This window comes from Coenobita brevimanus, chromosome 95 (assembly GCF_032717465.1).
Source record: "Coenobita brevimanus isolate Jiangsu-jjx chromosome 95, ASM3271746v2, whole genome shotgun sequence".
NCBI classification, from domain to species: domain Eukaryota; kingdom Metazoa; phylum Arthropoda; class Malacostraca; order Decapoda; family Coenobitidae; genus Coenobita; species Coenobita brevimanus.
This window is the reverse complement of record NC_137048.1, coordinates 9,425,853-9,448,749: the sequence shown is the minus strand read 5'-3', so window position 1 is coordinate 9,448,749 and position 22,897 is coordinate 9,425,853. Positions and strand designations below refer to the sequence as shown.

At 41.7% G+C, this 22,897-nt stretch overlaps 1 protein-coding gene across 1 annotated transcript in view; it reads right to left on the bottom strand.

Annotated features, from left to right (window-relative positions):
• Positions 1-22,897, bottom strand: part of LOC145413230 (multidrug resistance-associated protein 1-like) — a 682,216-nt gene that overhangs the window by 241,124 nt on the left and 418,195 nt on the right. The window contains exons 16-17 of the mRNA XM_080282961.1: positions 16,240-16,525; positions 15,810-15,896 (exon numbers count right to left, since the gene is read on the bottom strand). Coding sequence (XP_080139087.1) covers positions 15,810-15,896; positions 16,240-16,525 — 373 coding nt within the window. The remainder of the gene's footprint in view (positions 1-15,809; positions 15,897-16,239; positions 16,526-22,897) is intronic.

Sequence of the window (22,897 nt, the reverse complement as noted above, 5' to 3'; positions counted from 1 at the left end):
TATGTGTGGAGTGACGCGTATGGATCGAGTGAGAAATGATGAAGTGCGAAGGAGAACTGGAGTTGTTCGGGAGATGGCTGATCGAGTTAAGCAGAAGGTGTTGCGATGGTCTGGGCATATGGCGAGAATGGATAAGGAGCGACTGGTGAAAAAGATAACTAGATCTGATGTGAGAGTTGTAAGGCTGAGAGGAAGACCACGAACAGGATGGATGGACAGCAGGAACAGAGCGTTGGATGCGAGAGGGATGTCTGTTTAGCAACGAAGAGTGGCTGTGCACGATAGAAATGAATGGAGAGAAATTGTGAATGAATAAATGATGATGCAACCCTGAGGGGATATTCTCCTGCATTTGGTCTGATCAGCTGATCAGGTCAGGTGCGGGTAAGGGGATGGGTCCATTATGATGTGGCAAGGGTAAACCAGCTCTGCTGTCGGGTCCTGCTGCGGATGTCACTGATTGCACTGAGCAGTTGACCCTCGTGTGGTATAGTGCAATGAGGATCTGTCCATTCTCCCCTTTGGGGCTAAGATGCGAATGAATGTGTCTGAGTGGACGAGTAAATTGGGAGTGTGTTGCCATGTCTCAGCTACTTCCCTTTCCTTAGGGGATGCAGCCTAGGTATATACAGAGAGAGATTATTTAGCCTCAACCACAGTACAGTATATTAAGACATATCAACATAATACATGTAACAAGGCTGACGCCATCAAATGTTTTCAATTTTTTTTGGGCTCCTTGATAATACATTTAGGAAATTTAGCAACAGCATTCTCCTGTATGTTATTTAGGTTTCACAGAATTACTGAATCTAACATAGTGGGCATTTTAGAAGCTAATATTGACTTGGTAAATTTTTTTTGCAATTCCACTTAAAAGTCAAGAGGTTGTCGGCTACCTTAATGTCTTCCGGCAACCTATTCTACAGAATAGGTCCAGAGTAAATTACGAATCTTTTACTGAAGTTAGTGTTTTGTTTGGGGGGTATAAGAAGGTCTTTACTCCTGGTGTTGTGACAGTATATTGTCGGTTTCTTAAAAAATATTTATTTTGTACATTACCTAGTTGATTAAATACAAGATTAAGTGCCTCAATGTGATAAATTTCATGACGCTTTAAAACATGTAATTCTTTAAAAGAGGTGTTGTGTGATCTTAAAATCCTACTTTGGGTACAATTTTGATGGCTTTCTTTTCTGGTAAGAATATTGGTTGTAAGTTTATTTTTGTGGTTGAACCCCATATAACATTACAATATTGCAAATACGGATAAATCAAACTATTATATAGACACAGTAATGCTCCTTTGGGAAGTAGATGTTTTACATTGTATATAATGCCTAAAGATTTTGTTTTTTTTCTTTTATGTACTTGATATATTCTTTCCAATTAAGCTTATCATCAAAATAAGGTCCTAGAATTTTTGTAGAATTTCATCTTTGTATTTTTTCATTACCTAACAAAGTATTAGCGTCATTCTGAATATATTTGTTATCAACAAATATAATGTATCTTACTTATACTGACAGACAATTTATTAAAAAAAAAAAAAAATGTGATATTTTTAGGAGTTCGTTATTAATACTATCGGTGAGTACTTTTAAGTCTGAACCTGAACAGTACCAGTAATTATTTGTATCGTTTGCAAATAACACAAACTTCAGCAGAGTACAGCTATTTGCCAGCTCATTACTATATATAGAAAACAGTAATGGGCCAAGATTCGAACCTTGTGGTACACCTACTGCATTACTTTCCAAATAAGACTTCACTCCACTCAATTCTGTATAATGTAGACGATTTGACAAATTACTTTCAAACCATTTATATGCAGTATCCCTGACCCCATAAAAGAACAGTTTATTCATTAAAATTTTATTATCAATTGTATTGATGCCTTTGTTAGATCTAGAAACACCCCAATAGTGAACTCAAAGGGTCATAAACTAGTTGCTTGATAACTTTGCCGAAAGTAGGCAGGATGGAAGTAGGACGATAACCTATGACCTGGAGAGGATCACCACCTTTGAAAATCGGAATAATATGAGCTAATTATACACCAGTAGGAAAAATACCCTTTCGAAATGACAGATTAATTACTTGCACTAGTTTAGGTGCTAATATATGTATCACTTTTTTATTTTTATATGAATGTTGTCATATCCAGGACTGGTAAGTTTTAATTCATTAACAGTCTTTATTATTTCATTAGCAGAGACAGGTGACAAATTAAAACTCGGATATTGGCCTCTTAAATATTGCAAAGGGGAACTGTCACAGGTTGGTGAATCTTTTGTTAGGTTTCTTTCCACTGAAGAAAAATATTTGTTCACATAATTACATAGCTTTAGAGGATCTGACTCAGTATCATTATTTACCTTTACAGATTGAATTTCATTCTTTCTGTTAGCATTACGGTACAACAGTTCGTTCAACACTCTCCAGGTCTTTTTACTATAATTCTGCCTTATTTAGTCTGTTTTCATAAAGCTTTTTCTTTGTTGTTTCAAAATTTCGGTTAACCATATGCCTGTAAGTATAATACTCGTCACCGAATGTTAGAGTTTTTTTTTAGTAAGCTTGTTGTACAATTTAAGTCTTTTTTTAATACATATTTTTCAACTCACCAGTCACCCTTGGTTTTAAAACCGCTTTTTGTTTGATCACTATCGCCTCCCAGGGAAAACCAACGTCCAGATCACCTTGGAGGCAGTTTCAAAAAGATTCACAAGCTTCGTTTACATCATTGGTTATTTGGAAATCTTTATAGCTTCATCCACTGCTGACCACAAGTCATAATCATTAATATGTTTATAAATTCTAAATGTGAGTTTGACTTATTTCCATTATTATTCATTGCTTTAACAATGGAAGCAGTGATAAGAAACAGGGAAGTGAGCATGGAAGTGAAAAAGTTACTACATGACAGTATCGTGATACCAACTCTAACGTATGGAAGTGAAGCTTGGACGTTGTTGGAAGAACACAAGTCAAGAGTGAGAGCAGTGGAAATGAGTTATTTAAGAGGAGCCTGTGGAGTCACATGGAGAGACAGGCTGACGAATGAGGATATAAAGGAGCCTTGTGGTGTGGATGTGGATGTGATAGGAAGCGTTATGAGGAACACGCTGAGGTGGTTTGGCCATGTGGAGAGGATGGAGGGTGAAAGACTGACGAAGAGAGTGTATGTGAGTGAGGTGGAGGAGGGAAGAGGAAGGGGGAGGCCGAGGATGAGATGGAGGTTTTATGAGTCCATATTATAATTACAAATCATAATAGATAGATAGATAAATAGATGGATGGACGGAGCTCCAGGCAAGCCTGGGAAAGGGAAATGATCTTGCTAGTTAACTAAGGAAATGTTGACAATACACAGGAAGTAGCAAGTCAGGGGATGACATAGGTAGTGTGTCAGCGAGATAGCATACGAACAAAGCCTAGTGACCATACACACACATACACACATACTCACACACAGGTTTCTAGAACTTTCCAACCACAGTGTAACACACGTGACAAGACCCCTGCTTCACCAGAATTTAGGAAGCAGAGCTCAGAAGGAGACAGGCCATAGAACCGGCAGGTAGTAGGGAGAAGGGCTTAGCAACATGGGCGAGAGAGAGAGAGAGAGAGAGAGAGAGAGAGAGAGAGAGGGAGGTAGCTCGCGAGACTCTACTTAACTTCACTCGTGTGTGAGAGACTTTGTTAATATTTCCAAGACAAATAAAAATAGTCCCATACTAATCTTTACCTCTCCTGTCATTGCATGACAAAAGGGAACCAAGATTATCTACTTACAAATCTACTCACTTATAACAACCGCTCCTCCACAAGTCTAATATATATATAACTGATCTACAAAACATCTCTACAAGAATATACAAAGTTATTGTGACAGAGGGATGGGGTGGAGAGGCATATGAGAAAGGGGGGTGTGAGTTGGGAGCAGGGCAGTGAAATGGCGGGGGACAGGGCGACTTGGAGGCGATTTGTTTGTGGTCACCCCAAACGGGATTGAGGCGTCTGGCAATAGATAGATAGAACATTTATGAATGGTGCAAAGTGATCAGATACATCTGATAACAAATGCCGCTGTATAACTCTGCTTCAATATGATTGCATCAGATATTGTGAATTAGCGAAGCAGCAGAGGTTCCAACTTTTGTTGGCTTCTTTATACACATAAAAACAATGACTATAAAACACATCAACAAATTCCTGAACAATTTTATTGCTGTCATATCTGAGCAAATCTAAGTTAAAATCACCCATGATATAGCAAGTTTTTTTTAGCTGATTTAATATTATTTAACCCCTCCAGGGCCGCCGGTGTCAAATAACACTTGGCTGTAGCATGGACATAGGCGTCATTCGAGCACTGCTTGTAGAAAACGGCTAAAAATTTTTGGAAAGTGAATGAATGCTCTGAACATCTTGAAACTGACCTAGACTACACTTCCAAACACCATATCCATCAGTTTAGCACACACCGCTCTAATGAATGGACATAAGCTATCAAACCTTGCCCTACCTCCACCCGCTCCCAATGCCACACTCTGCACACATAAGGGACTAACCAGCCCTGAAATCACGTCTGGACTGTTCCCCACGGGTGGGGAGAGTGATACAAACCAAATTGGGTTAGAAGATGGCCACAGTAGCAGAAAGGAAATATGCAGCGACGATAGCGGTGACTAGTTGTACGAAATACCATCTGATGAGGAGGACGACGATGACGATTCCTCTGAGGGCAAAGTTGCTGCTCCACTACGTCGTGGGAGAGCTGCACCTTCATCAAACAGTCGGAAAATGGTGGCTAATGAGCTCTTTCCTGGAGGAAAGGAAGCTGAGGAGAGGAGTGGTGCAGAGGACGATGAAGCGAGAGTGCAGGTGCACTCAGTCCGCACAGTCTCGACTGCACCACCACCTCCCGTCTCTTCAACCTCACGTGCCATCTCACCACTTTCCTCAACCTCACATGCCATCTTACCACTTCCCTCAACCTCACATGCCCCCCCAACCCCACATCATACATTGGGGACATCATCTTCTGAGCCCAAGGTGAAGTCAGTGCTTCGGCGTGCACGTAAGGTGCAGAGGACTGCATCGCAAAGTGGAAGGCAGACCAGGCAGCAGCCGGGAATGCAGGTGTCCCCTTCCTGAGCAGACTACGGACGGAAGGGAAAGCAAGATTTCAGACCTAGGACTCTTGCCTTTGACAACACGAACTCTGTCTTGACACAGGTCAATGCATTCAGCAAGTACATGGCACGAAATACGTACCAGATCATCCTTCGGTTCCTTCATTTCTCCGACAACACGACCTCTGACCCAACAGGCATTTTGTAAACGATCGGATTTGTTTTGGAAAACCTCAAAGGCATATTCAAATGCTATTTTGGGGCTCTTCAAAAGGTTGTGATTGACTAGTCGCTCATGTTGTTCCGGGGCCGTATATCTTGCAGGCAGTATATTCCATCTAAACGTCATCGTTTTGGCATCAAGATAGGCCTATTTGTGCTGTATGATTGTGAGAGGGGTGTTGTCCTAGATATGATAATATACACCGGGGCAATGACCAATATTCCCATCATGATCGTCTTGGCATTTCTGGTGCAGCTGTGAAGCAAATGATGGAAGATTCTGTGGGCAGAGGACACATACTCTACACAGATCAGTACACCTCTTCTGAATTAGCAATGCACCTGCTATCTACCAGAAGGCCCGCTATCTACCAGAAGACCCGCCGACATGTTGTAAAAAAAAAACCGCTAATACCAAAACACCAGTCCAGTATGAGACAGCCCTAGCATGTATTCAATATGGACAGTGGGTGTTAGCGCCAAAGTGGTGACATGTGAAGGTGTATGGTATGTAGGAGGACTACTGGGCCTTGAGAGCAGGCCGTGAAGCCTGTGCCCAGAGTCGGTCACATAAAAAAATATATATCGTGAGGCACTGGTTCCTGTGGCAAAGTGCAGCCAAATAGAGGTGGCATGCCACGCTTCCATGAGGAGCAAGAGAGAGGCACAGTGCAGTTGCAACGTAGCACTGATCTCCCTGCCCTGCGATGGCAAGACTTCCGTGATGTGCACATGCTATCAACTGTGCACACAGGTGCTCTCGTCAATACAGGGAAAGTAGATCGTGCTACAGGCGACATATTGGAAAGCCAAATGCAATCACAGACAACAATCGTAACATGTGCTTGGTTGATAAAACAGACATGCAGATTGGTAGTGTGGAGTGCATTCGTCATTGTATCAAGGGGTACAAAGAACTCTTTTTCCACTTCGTAGATGTGTGCTTGTTGAATGCGCATCACTACTATTGCCAGAAAACAGCAAAGACGATCTCGATGCGGAAGTTCGTGCATGACTGTGTGTTCAAGCTATTCCAGGAGTGCGGTCACTAGTTGGCAGTACCACGGAGGCATTCAAATGCGGTAAAAGACACCACACAGACTTGCTGCAAAGGACTGGGCAGAACAACACTGCACGGTGAAGTTGCTGCCACCCACTTAAGCACAAGGTATGGCGAGAGGGTCAAGAAGTGCACAGTTGCACTGCCATATCTGTGCAACAACCGAGAGGCGGCAACAAGAGCGAAAGCTCACCACTTGGCAATGCAAGCATACAAGGTGCCTCTCTGCCCTCCCTGCTTCCCAGAGTATTATTCCTTGGCGAGGTACTAACTGAGTTTGTAAATAGTGCACTGTAATTGTAAGTGACTGTAAATAACTTTGTTTACTGTACTGTGTTTATTTCTAAAAGTAAGGAATTGTTATAGTGAAAGATAGAAGTGTTTGGAAAAGTAAGGGAAAGTAAGTAAGCGTCAAAGATAAAGTGAGATTCAAAGACAGTGACTTATGTTTACTTATGAGCTGCGAAGGGAGGGCAGAGAGGGGTAAATATTGGCCTGGACTGTCTCCACAACTCGCACTATGCACAAGAGGTTAGTATTTATTTATTTTTTGTTTCGTCCCTTCAGTGTATTATGTTTGCCTCCATTTATTTTCTATTATTGTTTTCCATTTCTGTTGCTCTTGTATTTGATTGTGCAATACTCATATTCGATGATGAATGCTGTTGAAAGATATATTTACAAGCGCGGACACCAAAAAGCTTTCTTTTAACTGACCGTGCTAATTTCAGACAATGTCGTCTTTTGACCATGTGAAATTTCCCCAGAAAGACAAAGGGAGACCCATTATCTCAACCCAGGCAGAAAATATCATCTTTCTCTTCCCTTGCGACACAGACAGCAACTAACTTTACTATAATAAAAACATACAGGATAAACACGAGTTACGTGAATTCAAGAGAAAAATGCTTGTTTCGTGCTATTTTTATGTATTTGTTCTGATTTTTTTTACTGTCTTGGAGCATTTTACATACTCTTTGCCTTGGGGAACAGAATGCTCATCGTACAGCTTTAGTTACAGAACTGAGGCTACAATTTTGTCCTACTATTCCTCTAACTCTTCCCTGGGACGGTAAACTTATGTCTGACTTGACTGGTCGGGGTGTTGTTCATCGTCTACCGATTTTGGTCGCTGGTGAAGCAGTAACGAAACTTTTGGCAATCCTCAATCATGTTGATGGGGAAGCAGAACCAACGGCAGCGGTTATTGAAGCAGTCCAAAAAGAATGGAACATCAAGGATCGAATCAAGTCACTGTGATCTGATGCAACAGCAATGAATACTGGGAAGAAAGCCGGAATGTGCCTTAGGATTAAACAGATCCTGCAAAGGAATCTTCTACTGTACATCTGGCTTGTAAACATCACATTTTTAAAAAATTATGTTGGGGGCAGTGTTCAATTGTTTGGCAGTAGAAATACCAGGAAGTCCAAATATTTCTCTCTTCGTTGATATTCAGGGAGTTCTGGCCAAAGGCTCGTCAGAATGAGTTCCAAACTATCCAGGAAAATGAAAGAATGAACTTGGCGGTTGAACCATGGCGGCTTGGCGGTTGAACCATGGCGAGACGACGTCTTAACATTCGCTCAGCAACAACTCCGCGTCCAGCAGCCTCGACATGATTACAAGGAACTACTTGAGTTAATAGCAGTATTTTGGGGAGTTGTGCCTAATGGACTCCCCGCTGTTTCATTCAAGACTCCAGGAGAAATCCATCGCGCTAAATGAATGGCGAGGGCCATACTGCTTTAAAGCTGTGGCTATCCAGGCACCAGTTTACTGTGAGAGACCATCGCCAGTCCACAAAAGCAAACTAAACCAGACGGACAATTTCTGGAACAGCATCAGCGACCTGTGTTTCTTTGGTATGGACCTTACTTTACTGCAGAACTTTCTGCTTCAACAGAATGCTATCATCAGAGACGCAGTCATTAAGGCGTTTGAAAAATATCTATGGGGCTTGTCAGAAATGACAGTTGGCTTGTCAGTTTTCGACGAATGTGGTTATCTTGATGATACAAGGAAAATGGTTGCAAATATGGGCACAGTGCAGGTAGACTTTGCCACCGTGTTGCTCCTGCATGTGCAGCTGGAAAAACCCTTCCAGAGCTGTTCACCAACAAGACCAAGGAAATATTCACCATACTGGAAACTGACTCTAAATCCCTATAGGGAGATCCAGAGCAGTGGCTAGAGGGGAGGGCATGGATATCCTCATGGCAATCAACGATACTGCTGAGTGTGGCGTTTCGATGATCACAATAGTCAAGAGCTCAGAAAAGACGAAAAAGGGAGATCAGATGCAACTTATGCTCCAGGTTGTCGAAGAGCACCGCCGACTATACCCGAAAACAGCTGACAATGGGGACTTGCTAGATTAGGCCAGCAGGGTAAAATACGATTCTGTGAAGTTATGTAGAAAAGAAGATATACACTGAAGTGGACATATATAAAGCAAAGTTTTTTTTTTTTATGCGAGGAAGAAGGAACCAAAGGCCATGAGCCCGCAGTAACAGTTCCCTCCAAGAGAAAAACAAAATACAATAGAGAGCCATATTCAAGATCCGATCATTTTGAGATGCCTGGACACACTGCGTTTGAAAGACTGGAGATCATAGGCAGCAGGAAATACAGACAGAGGGAGACAGTTCCAGAGCTGACCTGTTGCATAAATGAAAGACTGGGAGTAACGGTTAACTCTTGCATTAGAGAGTTGGACAGAAAAGGGATGAGAGTTTGCTGCCAGACGGGTGCTACGCGCCCGTCTTAGAGGTGGAGGAATGCAAGCAGACAGTTCAGAGGAACAGTGACCATTAAAGTAGCGATAGAAAAGAGATAAAGATGCAACAGTGCGGCGAAGAGACAGAGGTTGAAGGGAGTCAGTAAGAGGAGGAGAGTTAATGAGACGAAAAGCCTTTGACTCCACCCTATTGAGAAGAGCTGTATGTGGGGAGCCTCCCCACACATGAGAGTTGTACTCCACACAGGGGCGGATAAAACCCTGTATAGAGTCAACAATTGTGCAGGGGTAAAGAAAGAGCGGAGTTGGCTTAGCACACCCAATCTCTTGGAAGCAGATTTTACAAAGATGTAATATGATCTTTCCAAGATAAGTCCCGAGTAAATGAAAACCCAAGCATGTTCAAGGATGATGCAGGATTAAGCTGAATATTATTAAACATTAGTGGGTATACCTGTGGAAGATTTTGTCGGGTTGATAGGTGTAAGAACTGAGTCTTAGATGCATTAAAGACAACCATATTATTTTTACCCCAGTCAGAGATACGGAGCCAAGTCAGACATTAGGTGTGCCATAGCCTCATCCCTTGTTTGTTGAAGTAACTGTTGAGATGGGCGTTGCGGGAACCGAATGGAAAGGTGAAGTGTGGAGTCATCAGCGTATGAGTGGATAGGGTTAGATGTACAGCTTAGAAGATTATTGATGAATAAAAGGAAGAGAGTTGGTGATAGGACAGAGCCCTGAGGAACACCACTGTTGATAGATCTAGGACAAGAACGATGGCCGTCTACAACAGCGGCTATAGAACAACCAGAAAGGAAGCTAGCGATGAAGGCACAGATAGAAGGATAGAAACCGTAGGAGGGCAGTTTGGAAATTAAAGATTTATGCCAGACTCGATCGAAAGCCTTTGAGATGTCAAGTGCAATGGCAAAGCTTTCGCCAAAGTCCCGAAAGGAGGATGACCTAGAGTCTGAAAGGTAGGTGAGAAGATCGCCAGTGGAGCGTCCCTGACGGAACCCATACTGATGATCGGAAAGAAGGTTGTGATAGGAAAGATGCCTTAAAATTTTTCTATTAAGAATTGACTCGAAAACTTTTGAAATACAGGACGTTAAAGCAACTGGACGATAGTTGGAGGGTTGAGAGTGGTCACCCTTCTTTGGGACTGGCTGAATGAGAGCAAACTTCCAGCAAGAAGGAAAGGTACAAGTTGACAGACAAAGGCGAAAGAGTTTGCTTAGGCAGGGTGTAAGCACAGAAGCACAGTTCTTGAGAACAACAGGAGGGACCCCATCAGGCCCATATGCCTTGTTAGTACTGAGGCCAGTGATGACAGAAAATACATCAACTGAAGAAATTTTAATGTCAGCCATGAGGAAGTCAGAGCAGGGAAGTGATGGAGGAACAGCACCGGAATCGTCTAAGGTGGAATTGGAGAAGAAAGTCTGTGCGAAGAGATCTGCTTTATCAGTAGAAGAAATAGCTACAGAACCATCAGAGTAGAAAAGAGGAGAGAAGGATGATGAGGTAAAGTTGTTAGAAAGATTTTTGGCAAGGTGCCAGAAGAAGCGGGAAGAATTCGAGTTGGAGAGTTGAGAGCATTTAGTATGGATGAAATTATTTTTAGTAGAGCGAAGAACAGACTTTGCACGATTCCGGGCAGAAACGTAAAGATGATGTGATTCAGGGGTGGGTTGGCTCCGGTACCTTTTGTAGGCCTTCTCCTTGTTGCGGATAGCATTAGAACAAGCGTGATTAAACCAAGGCTTTCTTGCGTTAGTCAAAGGATATGAGAAAGGAATGTATGCTTCCATACCCGAGAGAATAACCTCCGTAATGCGCAAGGCACACTCAGATGGCTCATGGCCATGGAAGCAATAATCATTCCAGGGAAAATCAAAGAAGTACTGCCTGAGGGCCTCCCAGTCCGCGGCTCCAAAATGCCACAGACGACGTTTCCCTGGAGGGTCCACAGGCCGTACCGGATGATAGGACGGGTTAAGGTAATAAGGTTGTGATCGGAGGAGCCCAACGGAGAGAAAAGATTAACAGAGTAAGCAGAAGGATTAGTTGTGAGGAAGAGGTCAAGTATGTTGGAGCTCTCTCCAAGGCGGTCAGGGATACGGGTAGGGTGCTGTACAAGCTGCTCTAGGTCATTAAGGATGGAAAAGATGTAGGCTTGTTCACCAGGTGGATCCGTGAAAGGAGAGGAGAGCCAAAGGTGGTGGTGAACATTGAAATCTCCAAGAATGGAGATTTCAGAGAAAGGAGAAATGGACAGAATGTGTTCCATCGTAGAAGTAAGATAGTTGAAGAATTTTTGATAGTCAGTAGAATTAGGGGATAAGTAAACAGCACAGCTAAATTTCGTCAGAGAATAACAGGAAAGCCGAAGCCAGAGTGTGGAGAATTCAGAAGAATCAAGTTCAGGAACACGAGAGCAAGATAAGTCGTTGCGTATGTATACACAACAGCCACCTTTGGCTTTGAAATGAGTATAGAGAAAGTAGGAGGATACAGAAAAGGGTTTGCTGTCAGTTGCCTCAGACAGCTGAGTCTCCGTTAGAAAAAGAAGGTGAGGTTTAGAGGAGGAGAGGTGGTGCTCAACAGAGCGAAAGTTAGAGGAAAGGCCGCGAATGTTGCAGAAATGAAGAAGAAGAGAGTCAGACAGTGGTTCCAGGCACCTCGAGTCGTCACCTGGAGAGGGGCGGACGGTGGGGGCATTTATGGTCCCCCCCCCTGGGGACTCCGAGACTTGATTAAAAGACGCCATATTTGTTGAATTTAGAATAGGAAGTGTAGTGTGTACTGTGCATGTAGTTTGGTGTAGATAGTTAGAGAAATTTGTACTGGAGAGCATGCTGGCCTACTCTCTGTGTAACTGAGACACTGAATAAGTTCAGCAAAGGGGGATGGTCAGGAACTAGTCCTGAGGGCTGATGAAACGGGAGCTCCAGCACTCCCTGTCATCAGCTTTCCATCCACCTCGGGAGTACTGCCCTGCTTGACTGGTGCTACAGTCTACTCCTCTGTATATATGTGAATATACATATGGACACATACATGGTTAATCGTTGCTGTGAAATATTATACGGCATTACTCAAGATATTTGGCAAAAATTTTTAAAAACTTCGTAAGCGTTGCGCTACCCCTATACCTTTTGGAAATGGACTGAAACTTCCATAGGATACTTTTCGCATGAAGTGGAATCGGTTGACAAGCTGCTCGAAATACCTTACGAGAAAATATTGATTGCCATGTAACTTAGCCATGACGCATTCTTATATATATATATATATATATATATATCTCGGATTGCCACCACCGGCAGGGTAGGGCTGGAGGCACAGGGTCCTCCCGGTCGCTATCAAGCGACTGTGCCAGCAGCGACTGTTGCTATTTCCGGGAATGCTCGTCGGCGAAGAGGTGACGGTGCGGCCTTATTCTTTACCAACATCCGCGGCCTTACCACAAATTTAAACTCAGTTCATTTTTTCCTTCAGTCCATATCCCCTTTGGCCCTTTTCCTCACAGAACCACAAATCTCACCCTCTACCGATATATCTCCATTTTGTTTTCCCGGTTACCATCTCCTTACAAACTTTCGAAACAAGGGCGGCACCTGTTGTTATATCAAATCCCAATATGCAGTTGACACTATTTTAAACTTCACTTCATCCAGTTTTGATTACTCATTATATAAATTAAATTGCCAAAACATTACCAAATATATCTGTGTAGTTTATCGTTCCCCCAATGCTTCTTCGGAACCCAGTGTATTTGATTCCATATCCACTCAGTTGAGTAACCTTGACCTTGCCCTTGGCAATGAAATTACCATTTTGGGTGATTTTAACATACACAATGTTGAATGGTTATTGCATTCTGCCTGGACTCACGACACTGGTCTAGAATGCGAGCTGTTTGCGGAATCGTTTAATCTCACCCAGTTGGTAAAGCAACCAACCAGAATACCTGATAATCCTGACCATAATGCCCATCTCTTGGATTTATTCTTGACAAATAATCCAGATCAATACAGGATAGAGGTACTGTCACCACTTGGATCCTCTGACCACAATCTCATCAAAGCCTCATTAGTTAACCCTCCTACACCTCCCCATTCCGAACCTGTCAGGGTGACCCGATGGCACTTTGACAGGGCAGACTGGGATGGATTTAGAAATTATCTTGCTGATGTTCCGTGGCAGTCTTTCTTCTCTAGTGATCCCAATTCTACCCAGTCCCACGTTTGTGACTTAGTACTAGCTGGTATGGATTTATTCATACCGAGTCAACAATTCACTAAAAGATCAAACTCTCCAAAATGGTTTGATGGCAAATGTGCCAGAGCAACAGCCCAAAAGTCATTAGCATATAACTCTTACTTAAAATCAAAAACACCTGAATCACTCTCCCAATTTAAAATTGCTAGAAATCATGCAGAAGCTGTATTAAATCTATCTAAATCAAACTTTCTTCAAAAGCAAGCATCAAAACTACTTAACAAACCTAATGACAATAGAATATTCTGGTCAACTCTTAATTCTTTCAATAATAACTTTAACAAGTTATCTTCTATTCCCCCACTAAAATCTTCAGATGGCAATATTACAAATGACCCACGTGGGAAAGCAGATATCTTTGCTAGTACCTTTGCAAGAAACTCTACCATAGATGATACCAGCCAGAGTGTCTCAGTACTGGAACTTGATTCTCCCGAAATTGCCCCACTTAAAATACAGACAAGATTTGTAAAATCCATCCTAGACAATTTACCTACCAACAAAGCTCCAGGTCCAGATGGAATTCCGCCAATTGTTTTGAAAAAATGTTCCCCTGAACTTGCCTCTGTCCTAGCTAAATTATTCAGACTATGCATACGTACTTCTTTATTCCCAAATTCATGGAAAGAAGCCAATATCCACCCAGTTCCGAAGAAAGGAAGTTCGTCTGACCCCTCCAATTACAGACCAATAGCTATCACATCTTCTCTTGGTAAGATATTTGAAACTTTAATTAACAAGCATATTGTTAAACATCTTGAATCCAACAACTTAATTAATGATAGACAATACGGTTTTTGCCACGAAAGATCCACCATTGACATACTCAATCTCTTAACTCATACCATCCATCAATCAATTGATCTTTTTGGAGAAACTCATGCAGTAGCTCTTGATATCTCTAAAGCTTTCGACAGAGTATGGCAACGTTCCCTGCTGTCTAAACTCCCTTGCTATGGACTAACGTCTTTTGTTCCTTTGATTTCTTCATATCTTAGTGACAGGAAAATAAGAGTAAAAGTAGATGATGTATATTCGAATTTCCACTCAATTAACGCCGGCGTGCCGCAGGGATCAGTACTGGCGCCAACCCTATTTCTGGTTCATATTAATGATCTCTTATCTGTCACTCACAATCCCATTCACTCATATGCAGATGACTCAACACTACATAGTTCATTCACACTCAGACATCCATTTACAAAGTCTAATATCTCTACCTCTCAACTCAACACAGCCATCTCCATAAATCAAGATCTATCTACAATCAGTGAATGGGGACAAAACAACCTTGTCTCTTTTAATGCTAGCAAAACTAAATGTATACAGTTTACTAATAGACAGATATTGCCAGATTCGTACATTACCTTCAGTGCTACTAATATTCCCATCTCCAAAAGTATTGAAATTCTTGGTGTCTCACTTAACAGTGCCCTCAGCTGGACCTCTCATGTCAGATCACTTGCTAAAACCGCCTCAAAGAAACTTGGATTATTGTACAGAATCCGTAGCTTCTTCGCCGATGAGCAGTTAGCTATAATTTATAAGAGTCATGTGCGCTCTCAGCTTGAATATTGCTCACCCTTGTGGAATAGTTGTGGAGAGGTTGCATTAAGACAACTAGACAAAATTCAGAATAAAGCTGTTAGAATCATTAACAACCCTGCCATTACATATAAACTACCTCCCCTGCAAGTAAGAAGGAATGTTGCCTCCCTTGCATTATTTTACAGATATTTTTTTGGCAAATGCTCAGACGAAGTTGCGTCCATGATGCCACCTCCCCATGCCTTCCCTCGTGCTACACGGGCATCTGGTAGCGCTCATGACTGGAATGTCACTCAACCATATTGCAGAACTTCTGCCTATCAGAATTCTTTCATTCCCCGAACTGCATCTCTCTGGAACTCGCTTCCCCAGAGTTGTTTTCCTCCAAATTTCAACCCACAACTGTTCAAGTCTAACTGTTACAGATATTTTATGAACAGAGGACACCAGTAATCTGGTGTATGGATTATTTTTTCTCCATTTGTTTTTCCTTCCTCCGTTCTGTTATTAAATATATATATATATATATATATATATATATATATATATATATATATATATATATATATATATATATATATATATATATATATATATATATACTGTATATTCTGTCTATATATAGGCTATCTATATCTTCTGTATATCTATATCTATCTATCTAGAGAGAGAGAGAGTCGATGGGTGATAATAATCTATCTCCTTTCACTGTCATGTTAGAACTAAGATATTTTTCATTAACTGCGACGATTAACTCATTAATGAGAAAGCTAACAAAGTCAGAGGTAAAACCCATCCAGCTGCTTACCTGAGCGATACTGTAGAATATCAAGGGCAGGATGGCGTAAAGGTGGCCCATTGCTTTACTGTAGAAGAAGTACACATCCAGCTTCACCTGTGGATAGCATGTATGTAGCAGCACCAACCATTATTATATATAGCATTATTTTGTATCCGAAAACTCCACCTCTTCTCCCAAATTATACACTCTGTAATGAAGCATGGCTTTTAATGTGAGCTATCTCACTGAATATGCCCAGTCGCAGTTCAAGGAGAAGTAGGATGTAGGACACTGACGCTGGTGTCTTGCATAAGATCTAGCTTGAGATGGCCTCATTATTTTAAAATGATGCACAGTGCACCCAACCTTAACCGTGACTGGTGTTTTATACCACAACACATATAACCCTGTCAATCACAGCTTCATTTACAATAAGGAAGTTTTTGGGGATTCTTACCTTTCCAGTTTCTGTCTTTTCCACCTCCACCAGTATTTTCCCAATCGCTTTCTGTTCCTCTTTCGCTTCGTGGAGGTCTCGTAACGCCACGGGATCAAGTACAAAGCTGCTCAGATGTCTTTCTTTCTGGCTACCAGTTGATGAACAGGTCGAGTCAAAACGCTGTCTGTACGCTTGTCTGACAACCTTTATCTGTTCCGGGAAAATCTCTCTTTGCTTACGCTGGTCACTGGTAATGTTACTGATGTTGCTGTTTACTTTCTGTTGACTGACAGTGTTGTTCATGCTGTAAAAATGAGAGAGGATGAAATAGCTTCACGGCCACAAGATGCTATTAAATAACTGGCATAGCCATTGTGATAGTGCTACTGTACTTTCTTGTATCCAAGTCCTTGTTTCTGGATCCTTCGACCACCTTCAGATATGAGACTTTATCCACTAATGATATCCTACCCTGACAGTTGGGATTATCACCGAATGCTGGCAGTCACGGGCACGTTTCATCGGATCTACCTTAGTGTTTGTCTTAAGGGACGTTCCTAAGATCTGACTTCTGTATGAAACATTGAGCAGACGTGCAAACAAGATTCTGAGCTTGTTTGAGTAGCTGTTTACATTCAGATCAGCATAACAATATAGATTTAATAATGTGGTATGCAATTCAGTTCTGAAATTCATCTTTGAAATATATAAAATTAAAAAAAAATAATGGACAGCCTTCTTATGTCATTAATATCATGGCTTGCGAAGAGTGCAGGTAGCCTAATGTGAATAATATGAGAACAGTAACATACTCGCTACTGTCTTCTAATTAAAACATAGTTATGCAGCACAAAATCACTAAAGGATTACTGTACCTCTAAGCTTTTTATATCCAAGTGTAGCAAACATAACTGGATTTTTAAATGTTGCTAGTAATTTAGAAGTCGGTGTCCAGTCCGCTAATATAAACTGTATATGGTAACGTTAAGGGGTATTCTGTATCTGCTCGAAATAAAATTCGTTATATTTTTATGACCAATCCTGCGAAACAATGACACCAGTAGGCATTTAGTACATCAAAGTTTATGGTAATATGCACAGATTTTGAGAAGTAAAAAAAAAATGGTAGAAATCAAATAAACAAGTTTTAACTAAGTAAAAAGTCCATTTTCAGTCACTTCACGTAAACTTATTGGCAGCCAGCTGACGAAGAGGCTTTAGGCCAGTAACCTTAAGACACCACAGCAGGCCTTATAACGGCAATAGGAAGAATTACCTCGCACTCAAAGACGAAAGAAAGGGGTATATTCCTTAACATTCCGCGTTAAAATAATAATGCAGGGCAACTTTCCATTGTAATCACTGATGTACCATCACTGCTTTCAAGTGTACATGTTTTTCATAAGGCATGAATCAGCTGGGGTTTTCACAGATCTCATCCCATGTCATGTCATCCTGGGACTAACTCTCTGTTGACTGCCCGATACCACTAGACTTCTACACCTCCACATCCCATCTTCTCAACTTGTCCAAACCACCTCAATCATCTTCTTTCCACTTTCTATCTGATGATTTTCACTCCCAGTCGTCTATTCAGATGTTGAGGGGGGGGGGGATATCCCGTCTCCCAGTTTTTACCTAAGTATCCAGCGGACCATTGTTATATAGTTTCGTTCCCCCTTTTTCACATCCCATGTTTCAGTGTCATACAATATGGCACTTCTAACACAAATGCCAAGACTTTCCCTTTTGTGGCCAGTAAGAGAATGGGTGGCATTTCTTTGAACATTTTGCACCCTAACATGTCACCTTAACAATAGGGCTCTGCTCGGCACCATCCCCTGCACTGATAATACGTTTAAGATTGCAGAATTTGTCCGCCAGCTCCTATGTCTAGTTTGGTTATTCAGAATGAGCGTGCCGCAGTGAATTTCCTGCAAGTAGGTGGTGCAAATGATAAGTGATGTGTTGCTACCAAGGCTGCCTCATATGTGGGGGAGGCATTGTTTGCTGAGATAAGATGAAAAAAATACCAGGATCAAAATATGCAGGAATCTTCATGTTCACCCTTTGGACAAACCCTGTGGGGAGCGACACCAAAGTCACAGGAAGAGCCAAGGACCCCGACTGGGAGTGAAGTTTTGCATCTTTCATTCACTGAAACCCTCTTGTACTGAGCTACATAAAAGCTGACGTATCCTGGCAGGCAAGTTAATTACCCTTCACGAGTAGGTGGTTATGTCGCGGACTAAGATTCTGTGGCGTTCTGGTTTGATTCCAACTTCTGACTGTGATTATGATATCAAATCTCTTTTTAGTCGTATAACTCTGAAAGGTTTGGTTATGCTGTTCATATACGACAAGGAATGATGTACTAATGATACAGCCCATGACTCATGTATCAGCCACTAAGCCTAAGGCATGTGTCACAAGCATCAAGACTGCAAGAATAGGGAAACCAATGGAATAGTCTTCCCATCATGTGGTTCAGTCCCTAGGAAGGAAAATGTCCTCCTAATCTAATCCTTGTGGGGTTAATCTTACAGCCAAAAATGTCCAACGACCAACTAGAAGAACAAGAAAGTATTAAGTGTACTAGAGATCTTTAGGTGGCGTCATGAGCTGAAGCAATAAACTGATGGGTTTTAGAATAAAACTCTTGACCTTCCAATTCTAAGGGCGTAAAGCCTCACAGCTAAGTATACCATGTCGGGTATAGAATAAACTGCTGTAAATCACCCACCAGAATGGTCTGTGAATAAACACTGGTGAAGCACTACATACCCCATGCACTATTCCTCTCAGCTCCAGCCTTGCGCGTCCCAGTCTAGGCTAAAACTGCGGGCACCATGAAGTTCTCAGTTGGTTACTTTTTTTTTTTTTTTTTTAACATTGAAAAATGTGGTGGAAGGTGTGGAGGCATAAAACTTAGGATGGGAGGCCAAAGATCAGTGAAATCAGTATTAATGCTATTTACCTTTTGAGTCGGGAAACATAATTCCTAACGTAAAATTCATTATTTTATTGGCCTCTTCAGGGCATTGTGCCTCACAAGTGCGAATACCACCATCTGGGCAATATTGATGCAGCCAGACCATTAGAGGAGAAATTAAGATTATTTCCCAGCTCTATGGATAGCTCCCCTCCCTTTCCCCTATTTTACTGAGAAAAAAATGAGGAGGGCAATCAAACCCAGATGTGAACTTTAGTAGGCATCATCTAAAGAGGGAACAACAAACACGCACAGGTGGAAACATAATCTTTTGAAACAATTTCAAACAGCCTATTTCCTTGAATAAGGATAGATTTTAAAAGTGAAAGGAAATATTGCTTCTAATCTTTAGTGCCTTAAATCTTTTTACGAGTTCATCAGAGTTAAATAACAAATTTTCAGGCAAACACTGTTGGCCATGTGACATACACAAAATGTAGAATGTAATAGTTCAAGGAATTAATGGCTCTCGCTGTTACATCAGTGGAATATGAGACTTAGGTGGCATATGGGACACATAGAAGGTGTTGAATGAAGCCCATAGAACTTTGTGAACTACATCTACTACAGGAAAACTATCTACAGGTAGACTGTAGGCTGAAGAAGCAATTTTTCTCATCTGCTTAAGGAGTGGAATATCAAAATCCTGATATCGGATGGAAGAAAAAGATTTCTTACAGTTTAGTCATTGTTATGTGTGGCTAATCAAATTTCTTATATTGTCATGTATCATCCAGGGCATTTATTATTCAGTTGTGATGTTGACATCATGTTTAGCACTTGTGTGAACAGAGAAGAGTTTTATAATATCAAACCATGTGAGAGCAGCTGGCTTGCCTACGTGTTCTCGCTTGTTGAAGTGTTATATCGTGAGGTGAAATTTACCAGTAGGAGTTTCTATCACTGACATGTAATTTTGAGGCTTCCCGATGTGTAAGTTATTTCGCACATCCATTTCTGGAACTTGCCATAGACTAGTTGTTGCCGTTGGAGTTACCTTCTCGTGTGTGCCCACGTTAGTTTCTTACCTTGTTAATGAGTTTCTGTTGCGTTTTTCATTCTTCTATGATTTTGTGTAAAAAGGCCGGGCCGTCTGTTACCAAGATGTGTTGGTGTGCTCTGGCCTGGGACATTTGTATACACCGTAGTAGTATATCTGCCGCACTTGAGTAAAGTTTATTGCTTAAGAGTGTCAGCACATGATCTTATTAGGTTGTACTTATTGATATTGCAATTACAAGAACTGCTGCTTAAAGTCATTCTAACTGCTCTTGCTGATGTCTCCCATTGTATTCATGTGTCAAGAGTCTGTATCTCTATTTTATGCAAGGTCTTTATTACACCCCCAGCGGTTTTGCAACACACGGGCTAGTTTTAGTGTTCTGGTTTACCGTTATTATTGTTGTTTGGAAGTTTAGGATAATTTCTGCAATTCTTAATATAACAGTCTACTTTGAGCCTGTTTGATTTTGTTGTAACTTTAAGTTAGTGTTATGTAAACTAGTTAAGTACTTTTATTGCCTATTCCATTCCCCATTTTGTATCACTGCTATTTCTTTTAGGCATTGTTACTGTTTCCTCCTATTGAGCTTACGACTGCGTGTAGCTAGCAGCCCCTTTTCAACTCTAAAATTTCCGTTGTGCACTTTGGCTTATTCTTCAGGCAGTCATTTAGACCTTTAGCCTCAACTCGGTGTAATACCATATGCAAAGAACGTTGGAAAAACTGAGAGTGATTTAGTCACAAAATTAAACAATATATGAACTGGAGACAGAGAAAGGTGACTATATTTAAGTAAGAGAGTTAGAATCATCCAAGGTTTATGTCGAAAAGATTATAGTTCATATATTTCCTCACGACCCCCGGATAGGAAAAAATGTACATCAAGGCCAGTTCAGAGGAGAACTTAGTCAGATTCTTGTACCTAGCCTCTATTTTCATTAATGAAACCATTGCTCCCGAGATTTGGGTAATTAAAAGTTTGTGTTGGGTATAGCGTCACTTAGTTAGTAGCTTAACAGTGTGGAGACGAATTGGACTTAAGCATCTCAGGAGTTTATCTGGGGAATACGGAGACATGAGAGTGAGAAGTGTACATAGGCTTTCATGCATTCCTACTTTTCCTAGTTTTTCCAACTTTTTTTGCCCTGTTCCTACTATTCCTACTTTAACCCTGAAATTCCTAGTATTTCCTACTTTTTCTTACTTTTTTTTTTTGTCCCACAACTCCGAAAAATTGTACAATGCTATCTTGCAGGAGTAGTTAGTAGTCAACTCCAAACGTGAAGCAGGAATTCCTTACACTTTACAGTATGATGAAACAGGCAATTCCCAGAACCGGAAGCAGTGTGACCTCCTCGTCAGATACTGGTCTCCAGACATAGGCCAGGTCTGTGCCAGGTTCCTAAAGCTTTGATGTTTGGTCATGCTCCTGGTATGGCAGTTGCACAACCAATACTAGATGCCTTGCTGGAAGATGGATACCAACTACATCTGGCCCACCTCATCAGTCTTGGATTGGATGGCCCAATGGTCAACAAGACTATCTGGAGCTTCATCAATGAACACATGAAAGAAAGTGGTCTGTCTGGTATGCTCCCACTCATACCCTGCAACTTGCATGTTGTGCACAATGCATTCGGCAAGGGTCTGAATGTATTTGGAGATGCTGAGCACCTGTTACTGGATCTCTTCTGCTACCTGAAATCCTCCCCTTGTTGCAAGGAAGACTTCTTTGAGACTCAGCTTTTTCTTGGCCAGAACGAAGAGATGTTTATCCGGCACGTCCAGCTCCCAGCAATGAAACGAGTCACAGGCAGACTATAAACAGTCCATCAGTACTTCCTCAAAGATCTCCCAATGGCTGCAAAGGAAAGCAAGACAGAGAAAACCCTGGAAGGCAATGAGAGGTAAAAAAGTATCTGTCGGAAACTAAAAGATCCTATACTAAGAGTTCAACTCTGCTTTCTTGAGAGCCCAGAGCCAGTGTTCAACCGCTTCCTGACTCTTCCAGAAAAAGGAACCACTCGTTCACATTCTCCATGATCAGTTGTCAGAACTGGTGTACACCTTGATGCTGCGCTTTCTCAAAACAGAAGCAGTTGGAAAGAAAACTGGCAGGAAGCTGCTCTCGGTAGTTGTCAGTAAGCCAGAGCACCAGCTACTAATCAGATGCTTGTGGTTGTCAAGTCCACTCGAGCAGCACTGACGAAGTTGAAGCTTGAGCAGCAGAAATCACCAATCAGAGAAACGAAGAGGTTCTACCAAACTGTCACAAAATATCTGGTCAGTGCACTTCCTGTTGGAAGTGAGATCCTGAAAGACCTGGCATCACTGCATCCACTGCTGTTGAAAGAATTGCCAAGAAAATGCCACAGGTCATCAGGCAAGAAGTGATCAGCCTACTGACAGATAAGTGGAAGCTCTATGAAGCACAAGAGATCCCAGGAAGCTGGTGCCAAGAGGCTGGTTCTAAGGAGTATCCAGACATTGATCACTGCTGAAAGAGGGTACTCGAACAGAACTGTATGGGATCAACACAGTACACAGTCTTGCCCAAACTGGTGAAAGCATGTATAATTGTCAGTGCCTTGCCCATGGTAATGCTGAAGTTGAGCGTTCCCTGTCAGAAAACAGGAGAACTGTTACCAGAGAATGCACTCTGCTGTCCGACGAGGCAATAA